Below are 11,643 nucleotides of genomic sequence, written 5' to 3' on the forward strand. Positions count from 1 at the left end.
TCGCACCATCTTCCTCATGTCGTTAATTCTCTCAACTTTACCCAGAAACTATAAACAAATCTTCTCATCGTTGCAGGGCGAGACGGAGCTCCCATCAGTGGCCGTAACCAAGTCTCCCCAAGGGCTCGGGCTGGAGGGTTTGGACATCGAGCCGGATGCCTACGACCTCCCCGCCGACCTGTCGTCTGACGAGGAATACCTGAGCCTGGACGAGGCCGACCCCTCGCGGGCCGCTCGCATCAAGAAGTCGATGGTGAAGAGCTCAGAGACCCTGAAGGCGGCGTTCTCCAAGGAAAACATGAGCAAAACAAAAGGCAACCTGGGAACCAAGTTCCACCACCTGGGGGAGAAGGTGATGCCGGCGGAGCGCCGCGAGAAGATGCACCAGGCCGGCGAGCGGCTGAAGCAGTCCGGCGAGCGGCTCAAGGAGAACATCGCCAAGAAGGCTCCGACCAAAGAGGCCTTCCGCATCAAGCTGAAGAAGGAGAGGGCCGTCGGCGAGGGCCAGGAGGGCGCCGAGGCCGAGGGGGAGCCGGGCACCAAGGCCAAGGAGGAGAAGCCGGCAGGGGGCGTCGCCTACACTGAGGTTGCCTTAGAAACCAAGAGGGAGGGGCCAATAGATGAGGCCGGTGCTACACGGATAACAGAGGAAGATTACAGGAAGTAGGAGGGCGGGACATGGTCGAGAGAAGATCAGGACGTGATGACGGACGTAACGAAATTGAAGGAAGTGGGTTCCGAACAATAAAAGAAAAATATGAGATTCTTTGTAAAATCTGCTCATTAAAGCCATCTAATGTTGTCTGTTGTCTTTTAAAGAAACTAAGAGAGATTCAAGTTCAGGATTTTAGACTAAAGGTCCCAAAAATTGTTGACAGGCGGGGATTCGTGACTGGAATCAAAGCACACGAGGCGCCGGAGACGAACTTTGAGATGGACATTGAATGTTGACGTGTGTGTGATATCCTTTTGACCTGGTTGTACATGTGACCTAATAGGAACCACCAGAACCGGTTTCAGCTGGTCTCAGAGTAGCCTGGGGGGACATGGTCAGACGGCGAATACCAGCGATCGCTTGGATGGGCTTCAGAGACGCACCAGGCGTAACTGCAGACGGCGCTGCCGCGTCACAGCGAAGCGTGTCGCCTCGGCAACGTTTACGATCACTTCTACATTTAAACCGAATCAGCTAATTGTGTCTGTGCACCTTTCCCAAACATCAGAAACTGAGGGGAAACCTTCGCTCGCTGCAGCTTTGACCTTTACCGCGGTGAACCCCTCATCCAGGAGGGGGCAGAGTTGGGGCAGGTTCATCTCTAGTTGTCGTGGCGTCGGAGCTTCTGGCTCATTTTCTTGTATGAATGTTTAAAATGTTGCTGCTGGTTATCAACGTTTATTCTGCTGAAGTGCTCGCCGAGATCGCCTCCTTCATCGGAATCACAGGATTAAAACCTTTCTGCCCTCCAGCCGTCAGATGCTTGCTTTGCTTTTCCAGTACTGTTAGAATGTACGTGTCTTATTCTGAAAGTACACGTAGGTGAAGGTAATTTTTCCCTTTTTCTTTTTTTTCCCCTTGTATTATTAATGGTTAATACCAAGTTTGGTAAAACTTAAAGCATATATATGCATTTTAATCTCTTTAATCTTCTTTTAACAGATATGTAAGAAGGATAAGGGGTGGGGGGTTTGAGTGATGGCCTCCACTGCAAATCTGAAATGAGAGAAACACAGGAAAACAAACCATGGGCACACCGGCCTTTGGAATCTGCAAGAGAGAAAACAAACAAACAGAAACGGGAACAGGCAGAGACACACAAACAGCAACCAGTCCAGGTCTCTAAAACTGAATCATCCATTTTTCCCACTTTCTGATACCGGTTCAGTTTCCATATTTGTTTAATTTCCGTTTTTACTGTAATCTGTCTCAGGCTTTCAAGTGCTGTATGACGTTAAGAAGCTGATTGTGACTGTTTTTTGGCTGTACTCACGTTCTTCTGTTTTTCTATTAATAAAGTGACATGAAAACCAAAATAGCACTTCTGTTGGATATGAAAAGCACCCCATTGTCACCTTGTGTTTTCCTTTCCTGACGTTGTTGTCAGTAATGCCACTAAATCTTTGTTCAGTTGGGTCCCCCATCTATGCGTTTGGAAACGCATCAAGCATCAGGTCTATGCCGTTTCAGTGATGCTGATATATGGTGTAATTTGGCTACTATTATGGCAAAAATTAAAAACTCCAGGTGGAAAAAGAGCAGGGAGGAACGGGAAGACAAGACAAGACCTTCTCAGGGGGCTGATGGGACACCGGTTCAAACAATCAGGTGGATGAGGCCAAGGAAACGAACAGAAAAGAAGAAAAAGACTGACCTTCAAAGTAAATCAGGAAGTGTCGTTAACAGAAACTGACAACGTCAGAGGCAAGAAAAACAAGAACAGCACCGTCGCGGGGGGTCGGTGTTTTTCTCATTACAACCGTAACTCTCCGCATCTCGTCCTGTGAGACTTCCCTTCAAAGAGACAGACCTCGACTTTGAAGATGGATGATACCATGGTAGGTTTTAGATGAGTTACTGTAACTGTGGCGGACGAGAACCTCAGAGGACCAAGGCAGCGGATTCAGAGGTCCTGAAGTAATGCAGTACTGCATCGTGATCAGGCAGCTAGGTTTTAATGACTTGAGACTTGAGACTGCAAGAGATGTGCTTTCATGAATTGGGTTATCACCAAGTTTGAAAAACCACGTCAGGAAAGCATAAAAAGCCTTTTAAGATATTTGGCACTTCAGTTTTTGTTTTGTAGGGGCACTGATGAACTAACCACCAACTAATCTGGCGTACATGTGTTTTTATTGTGGGAGGAATCCGGCCTGGCCAGAGAAAACCCTTCACACTGGAACACTCTTGCCAGGATTTGAACTTACAGCCTGTCCTAACTGCATGCGAGCGTCCGACTGTCGCGTCGCACTGCGTGGCATCGGACGCGCTCTGTCCACACTGAACGCGTTATCGGCCCCCACGTTCTACCACGTTCTTTTGATTGACAGCTGAGACTCTCTGAGACTTTATTCACCCGCTCGTGCGCTCCTGAAAGAAACTCCTAAAATTACTCCTAAAAGAGTAAAGGGACAAGTAAAAGATGGGTGATTACTTCTAATCTTCCTACGTTTGTACTTTCTAATCAGAAAACCATCTTATTATTCAGTGGAATAAGTGGGGAAAAAACCGAACAATTAATAACGGCGTGTGGTGACGCAATGAAACAGCGAACAGCGTGGAGTGAGCGGCGTGTGGTGTTAAATGCAGCAAACATGTCAGCATGTCAGATCATTACTGGGATGTGGGGAAAAAGCAGAGGACACGAGAAATCCGGCAGGATCCGGCACAAATTAAGCCCTAGTAAGATTAAGATAAGATTCTTATTATATCTTATTATCTCATCAGAACCTTCCAGCCTGGCGATCTCCCTCCAGCCAGCTGCCACTTTATTGAAGTTCTTGTATTGAAATGACTGTTTCCTACAGCGCTTTCAACTTTTTTTTCAACTTTCAACCGGCTTTCAACGCGAGCGACAGGAAGAAAATAGAAGCAGGGCGTGCGACAAAAGTCCAGCTCAAAACGGCGCGCCGCGTCGCTCGCAACCAGTGTAGACAGTGTAATAAAAAATAAAGCAATGGAACTGTTTTTGACGCTGACGCTGACGCTCGCTCGCGTCGCATGCAGTGTGGACACGGTGTAAGACCATTTGCGTTTTTCATTAAAACGCAAAGCTTCATTCAGATAATGCAGCCAGAGACGTTAGGGACCAACTGTTGAAGGAGGACCACAAAGCAGAGGAGACAAAACTGAGGCTTCGTGACAGCACACACTGGAGAGGGAATATCGCACCTTGGCAGGACTGTGAATGCACAGCTACAGAGTGGACATGCAATGAGGAGGGCTTCTCCAGTGGAGCTTTGTGCCATCATCGTGTTGGTGAAGCATCCCTAAAGCATTTCCTGTTTTATCAGATCAATAAAACCAAAATATATGTAAAATATGTGACCCCCCCCTCGGGCAATAAAGGATACTAGGGCGCTGCCCAACCAGTCGCCACAAAAAAATGAATAAACATTTTTTTCGAAATAAATATATACATATTTATATGCCACGTTTTTGAGTTGGTCACAGTTTTAGTGTTTAAGTTCTTGTTTGATTTTGAAACCCATGTCTTTGTGTTTCCATTACATCTTGACTTCCCTTATTTCCATCTACTCTTATCAACCCTATTGTGTATATCTGGTCTTGTCTTCCCCTTGTTCCTAATGTTCCTTCCTCCATGTTTCAGGTCAGGTTCTGTAGTTTTGTACTTTGGCAATGTTCTGGTTTTTGAATCATGCTCGGTAGCGCTTTGATTTTGTTTAGTTTAATAAATCACTGTTTTTGGAACTCCTGGTCCCCCAAATCCCTGACATATATGCATGGGCAGCGGGTAATGAAGGCTAGGGAAGGCTAAGCCTCCCCAAATACAATGCCAGGTATTTTGCAAAGATTATATGTGCGCAACATTAATAAAAAGCTGCAATATTGAATGTGTGTTGTTGCTTCAGCTCCCCTAGTGACAATGCGGTGATAATTCAGCAAGGCTTTGGTTAAAAAAAATTAAAAGTAGTCAGTAAACACCCCCCTGGTCTGCAGACCGCTCTGGTGATCAGAACCGCAAATGTTGTTTGTAAACATCCGCATTTTTGTCCGCCAATTACAAATGCACAGCCAGCAGCGCTCCTTTCAAAACACAACACAAAGCTCCAAGTCAAGACCAAGATGGATATACGTTATAAACCAAAAGAGAAACAGACACAAAACATTGCCGAAGCTGCTGCCAATGTGACAGTGAGTCGGAGGAGAGCGACTGCACCGATGCACTGCCTGCAGCCACCGCGTCAGCGACTCCCCCAGTGTCTAACACCTGCTCACCTGATGGTGCAGCTGGCCATATGAGCAGCGATGACCCGGGAGGAGGAGGAGACTGCACTGCCGGTAATCCTGCTATTATATTGGTCAAATTATGCTCAAATCATTGTTACGCAACTGTTTTGGGTGAAAAAAAAACTCCGAATTTTCGCGGGCGCAAGGATTCCTCCCTATATGTACAGTAGCTTCACCAAATATTTCAGTCAACCGCCGCCTATGCATATATGTAATTTTTTTAGATGACCAAGAAAAATAATATATAGTTAGTGAATAAAGCTTTTTATGTTCATCTTTGCTGTCTAAAGTTACTGATGATCACGTGTTTCCTCCCCGGGGTGCAAGAATCTTTCCATGCACCAACACACCTGATTCTAATTAATGGTCCTCATTAGCTTCTCACCAAAAGCTGAATCCCAATCCGCACCCTCACAGACTCACACACTTACGTACGCGCTCCCGCGACTTGCGTAAGGGTTTAGGGCTGTCCCATTCCTAAAGTTGTTAAGTGCGCGAGGGCTCCCGGCAGACATTTTGAGCCCTTACTGCTCACTTACCGTAAGTCTGCATCTCCGCAGACTTTTGGAAAGGGAATTACCCACAGTTCATTGCGTTGTGACATAAAATGAGGTTACCAGGGAGAATGTAAACAAAACAGGGGGCGGAGGAAAAGGAAGGGTTCAGGGCTGGAGGGTTTAGGGTGGAGATTGGGATTCAGCCAAAGTCTGCACAACTCTGTTGATGACACAGGTACTTGTATCACGGTGTGCTGAAGCAGAGTAGCATCTAAAACATGCAGGACAGGGGCCCACAGGGACCAGAATTGAGAATCACTAGAGTAAGGTCAGAAAGTCAGCTTAGATCTGTAGAGAAGTGAGACACGTTGGATGTTTTAGGGTCAGAGGTAGCTCTATGACATGGAACTATCGACAGGTGTTAGTCTGGAGATGAAACCATGATTTTTCAAGAAATCAACTAGTTCCTCATCTATCTCTGTGCCTATTAACCCATGAACTAGAAATGAGTTTGACACCTTGACACTCCTTTATGACATTCATACTGTAGTGGAACTACAACAAAAGTGTCAGATTGTTTCAAAAGTTCAGCAACTCCTCCTGGCTGGCTCGCCAATTTTATGTAGCAAGAAAGAATATGGTTGTTGTAACTGACATTTTTATTGCCATAACAAACACACAATGTATATATATATATATATATATATATATATATATATATATATATATAATCATAACAATTACAGAGTCGGATTTAAGCCCATTAGTCAAAATAGCCACCTGAGGGCTGTCATACAGAACGACCTTGAAATTATCCCCAAGACCAAATTTATTTAAAGTATAAAATAAATAAGCTCATTCTACCTGGTCAAAGGTTTTCTCAGCATCTAGAGAAAGCACTAGTCCATCAGTATCTCTTTACTGGAAAGCCCATCAGGTCCAGGGGCTTTTCCGTTTCGTAAGGTTTTTATAGCATTCAATACTTCCTCTCTGGAAATGGGAGCGTTAAGACTGGTTTGTTGCTCTGTTGATATAGTAGGCAAACTAAGCTGAGAAAATAAATGTTCCATTAAGTCAAATCCGTCACACGGTTGTTCAGATGCATAAAGTCTGCAAAAAAATTCCTTGAAGGTGTCATTTATGGACTTATTGTCATATATGCGATTATTCTGAGCATCACAGTTGGCTGCAATAGATTGCGATTCAGATCTTTTTTTTTGAAAGGTATGCTAAATATTTTCCAGGTTTATTCCCATGTTTATAAAATCTTTGTTTAGTAAATTTAAGTTTGGTCTCCTCATCTTACGTAAGGAGGTTATCTAAGGTTGATCTGACTGCAGATATTTCTCGCAGTAAAGCAGGAGTCGGAGAATCAACATAGGATCTTTCTTTTGTTTTAAGTTCAGTTACTGACAAATTTTGCTTCCTCATTTTCTCCCGCTGCTTGCTGGCTGAAAATGAAATAATAACCCCCAGTATACGCCTTAATGGTTTCCCATAGGAGGGCAGGGTTATCCATTGACTGAGAGTTAACAGACAAAAAAGTATGACACCTATGGGGCGCAGAGAAAAAAGTATACTCTTTATCCAGTGGATGAATTTTCCTCCATACATCAACAAAACCTAAATCTTAACATATAGAATTGAGTGACTTAGCTTGTGAAGAAAGAGACAAAGCTTTGTGGGGGAGTCTGTCAATAAGGGGATTCAGTATACAATTAAAATCTCCACCCACTATGGAAATATCTGAGCGAATCTCTGAGAAATCTAGGAATACTTTATAATTATAAAATCCAACGGGTGAGCAGGGGGGTAATAAATATAGAATAGTATAGAAATAATTGTACCTTGTAAGACCCCCTTGATTGTAACATATCTGCACCTTTTGTCTTTAACACACTATATCATTGAAAAAGGAAGATTCTTTCCCACAAGAATTGGCACCCCTCTACTTCTTTCCTGCGTGCTTGTTAATCACATCGCATACCAGAGAGGGGTTGGGTCTGCTGTCCCAACGTGTGCTGCAGAGGATCAAAAAAAATGACTCGTGCAGCGTTAACCCTTTAGTGACCATACACTTTTAGTGTGTGGTTTACATTGATGACCACGATGGAAGCGTTTTATTGTTGTTGAACCAAATGTATTGTCTATTAGACATTTGATATGCTCTTTTTGGCCATCTTGTGGGTGAAAACGAAAACCAGATTAAATCATGCACTGAAATGCTGTCAGTTCCCCATCTGACTTGAACGGGTCATCTTGTCCATTTTGGCAACATTTGCCCCCTTTGAGAAATTTGTCAGGAGCCGCCACCGGAGGAGTCTATAATTTTGTCAGTATTCTTTGAAGTTAGATGTGTGTAAGCATTATCAGTACTACCTGCCATGTACAAGTATTTCACTTTTACTGGATAAACATGTTTGACTGGTACTGATTCTCTGTTGATAGCAGCTTCGTATTAATTTACTTCACACTTCTTATTTTTAAAGATTTACCATTTTATACTATTGTTGTTTCTCTTTGAGGGAGGGGTGGGTATTTCATCTAGATTGGAGTTTGTTTGTGTTTATTTGTATTTACACTATTTCTATAACTTTAAATGTAGAAATAAAATGCTTTAAAAAAAGATGAGTGGGTTGAAACCCAAATGCAAGATAATAAATGTCGTAGCTATTTGTCGGCGACAACAAAATCTAAAGGCCACTGAGGCACCAGGTAAGCGCAGATCAGACAGGAACCTGGAAGATTGAGCCGACTGTTGGGACAGACAGCGACGTATTGTGGCTTTTATTAAACCTCTTCCAGAACAATGCAGCTTGATGCTGAAATGTTGGCTCTGATCCTGTCCTGAGGCTGAGACCGAAGCTGGTAGGAACCGCACACCTTCCCTGGTAAACACCAACTTCTGACAGCTCAAATCAGTTCAGTAACGTCAGCTGTGCACAAATTGCCCACCACCTTTCAAAATAAAAGCATATAGCTGCAACTCAAATAGACTGAAACAAACGCTGTGATGCATTAAAGTCCTGCGTGTTTCAGTCTGAAGAAATTACTTTGATGTGAACGTTATGTAGATGTAAATTTAATCTAAATTACATTTATTATTATTTGTTCTGACTAAATATGAGTTGAGGTAAAAAGTTGTTTACTTCTAAACTGAAGTCTGATATAAAAGGGTTAAATCCAGAGTTCGTCCTCTTCCTGGAATTTGATGCTGATGAACCTCCCTCTTCTTCCTGCTCTCAAACCAGTAGATTCAGTCTGACCACGTGTTTCCTGGTTCTCAGACTAGTTTCATGTTTGAGGAAGTGAAACTGTCTCAGTCTCAGTTATCGAGAGGAGAAATGGCGCAGAAAGGAGTTCAGCTGGACCAGGAAACCTTTTCTTGTTCGATCTGTTTGGAGGTTTTAAAGGATCCGGTGACTATTCCCTGTGGACACAGTTATTGTATGAAATGTATGGGTAACTTCTGGGATGAAGAGGAGAAGAAAATCCCCAGCTGTCCTCAGTGTAGACAGATGTTCACACAGAAACCAGAGCTAGTGAAAAACACCATGTTAGCAGCTTTAGTAGAGCAGCTGAAGAAGACTGGACTCCAAGCTGCTCCTGCTGATCACTGCTATGCTGGACCTGAAGATGTGGCCTGTGATGTCTCCTCTGGAAAAAAACTGAAAGCCATCAAGTCCTGTTTAGTCTGTCTGGCCTCTTACTGCGAGAATCACCTTCAACCTCATCATGATTCAACTACATTCAAGAAACACAAGCTGGTGGATCCCTCCAAGAACCTGCAGGACAACATCTGCCCCCGTCATGGTGAGGTGGATGAAGATGTTCTGTCGTACTGATCAGAAGTGTATCTGTTATCTCTGCTCTGTGGATGAACATAAAGGCCACGACACAGTCACAGCTGCAGCAGAAAGGACTGAGAGGCAGAGAGAGATGGAGGTGAGTCGACAACAAATCCAGCAGGAGATCCAGGACAGAGAGAAAGATGTGAAGCTGCTTCAGCAGGAGGTGGAGGCCATCAATCAGTCTGCTGATAAAACAGTGGAGGACAGTGAGGAAATCTTCATTGAGCTGATCTGTCTCCTCCAGAAAAGAAGCTCTGATGTGAAGCAGCAGATCAGATCCCAGCAGCAAACTGAAGTGAGGAGAGTCAGAGAGCTTGAGGAGAAGCTGCGGCAGGAGATCACTGACCTGAAGAGGAGAGACGCTGAGATGAAGCAGCTCTCAGACACCGAGGACCACAACCAGTTTCTCCACAACTACCCCTCACTGTCACCACTCAGTGAGTCCACACACTCCTCCAGCATCAGCATCCGTCCTCTCAGGTACTTTCAGGATGTGACATCAGCTGTGTCAGAGGTCAGAGATCAACTAGAGGACATCCTGAGAGACACGTGGACAATCATCCCACTGACCATCACTGAGGTGGATCTTTTATTGCCACAACCAGAACCTGAACCAAAGAGCAGAGCTGGATTCTTGAAATATTCATGTGAAATCACTCTGGATCCAAACACAGTAAACAAACGGCTGTTACTGTCAGAGGAGAACAGAAAGGTGACTTTTATGAACCAACATCAGTCTTATTCTGGTCATCCAGACAGATTCACTAACTGTCCTCAGGTCCTGAGTAGAGAGAGTATGACTAGACCTCATTACTGGGAGGTGGAGAAGAAAGCAAATGTAGTTGTCGTAGCAGTTACATACAAAAATATCAGCAGATATGGGAAGGAAAGTGGATTTGGATATAATGACAAATCTTGGTCACTACGTTGTTCCTCAGAAAGTTATGTATTTAGCTACAACAACATCAAATCCTCCATCTCCGGTCCTCGGAGCTCCAGAATAGGAGTTTACCTGGATCACAGAGCAGGTGTTCTGTCCTTCTACAGCGTCTCTGAAACCATGACCCTCCTCCACAGAGTCCAGACCACCTTCACTCACCCGCTCTATGCTGGAGTAGGTGTTGGTTTCACTGATGGAGACTCAGCTGAGTTCTGTAAACTCAAATAAACGTGTTTCCTCTTCATGTTTTTATCTCAGATGTTATTGATTTTCTTTTCTTCTCAGAGATGAACGTCTCAAACTCTGATCGATGGAGGGAAGTTTTTGTTCTATAAGTTGATGTTTTGTTTTTCTTTCCTCTTTTTGAGGTGGAAGCCGTTCTTTTTGTAATATCACCTTGGAAAAATTAATATTATTAATATCTTCTATTTCAGTATAAAAACACAGAAATAAACTGTGCTGTAATTGTTGTTAACTGTTAGTGTGGATGTGTTTCTATGTTGTATTTCTCTTTTCTTCCACTTCATGGACTCCAACAGACCTTTTTCATCTCTGATATCATGTCTGCATTCAGACTTTTTTCCTCATTCATTAGCAAACCAAATGTTCTTGTTTTCTAGATCAATAAAGACTTTTTTTTTGGTGAAATAAAAGCAAACCGTGTCTGACTGCATTGATTTCTGAGATCTTCAAGGTTTCGTGTTTAATGCTGCAGAGATCAATGTTCATGACTTGTTGATAATCATGTTTGTTGACGTGTGAGAAGCTTTGTAGATGACAGAAATAAACTGCCATGCTTTAAAGAAACTCCAGCACATCCCAACAGCTCTTTATTTGCCCCGTGAAGATTTGAGCAAAAACACTGACATTGTCTTTCTAAAGATAGAAATATTTCTGAGTTTCATTTTCCAAACATGAGAACATGATTTTCAGAAATGTTACTGACCAACAACAACGCACTCAAGCTTGTGACCAAACTGATGATAAGATAATAAACGTAGCAGGGATTCAAACTACCTCAATGCTGAACTTTAAACAAATGCACATCATTCCCTTTGAGTCAAGTTGGAGGAGAACCGTGAATCAGGGTTGAACCTGCAACCCTCATGGAGCAGGCGATGAGGCTCATCAGCCAGGAGGTGGTTGGACTTCTGTTAGTCCTGAAGGACACGAGTGGACCGCTGACATAGAGGATGACATGAATTACCAGACTTCTCCTCTGGGTGAGTGTTTTGGTCCTGGTTCACCAGTTTCACCTGTCTCATAAGATATCGACCAATGAGACATCCACCTCAATGTCATGTTGCTTCCTCTCCTGACCGGTGGAGTCTTCCTCCAAGTTTGTGGGTATCTTGGTTCCACCTGGTCTGGGCTGCAGGTCCTCTGCAG

At 43.7% G+C, this 11,643-nt stretch overlaps 1 protein-coding gene and 1 pseudogene across 1 annotated transcript in view; both read left to right on the plus strand.

Moving 5' to 3' along the window:
* Positions 1–801, plus strand: part of cavin4a (caveolae associated protein 4a) — a 30,501-nt gene extending 29,700 nt beyond the window's left edge. Inside the window, exon 2 of the mRNA XM_061731656.1 lies at positions 77–801. Coding sequence (XP_061587640.1) covers positions 77–667 — 591 coding nt within the window. The 3' untranslated portion in view covers positions 668–801. The remainder of the gene's footprint in view (positions 1–76) is intronic.
* An 8,006-nt stretch (positions 802–8,807) lies between these two features.
* On the plus strand, positions 8,808–10,870 carry LOC133451830 (tripartite motif-containing protein 16-like; annotated as a pseudogene).
* The last annotated feature ends 773 nt before the right edge of the window (positions 10,871–11,643 follow it).

Source organism: Cololabis saira, chromosome 10 (assembly GCF_033807715.1).
Source record: "Cololabis saira isolate AMF1-May2022 chromosome 10, fColSai1.1, whole genome shotgun sequence".
NCBI classification, from domain to species: domain Eukaryota; kingdom Metazoa; phylum Chordata; class Actinopteri; order Beloniformes; family Belonidae; genus Cololabis; species Cololabis saira.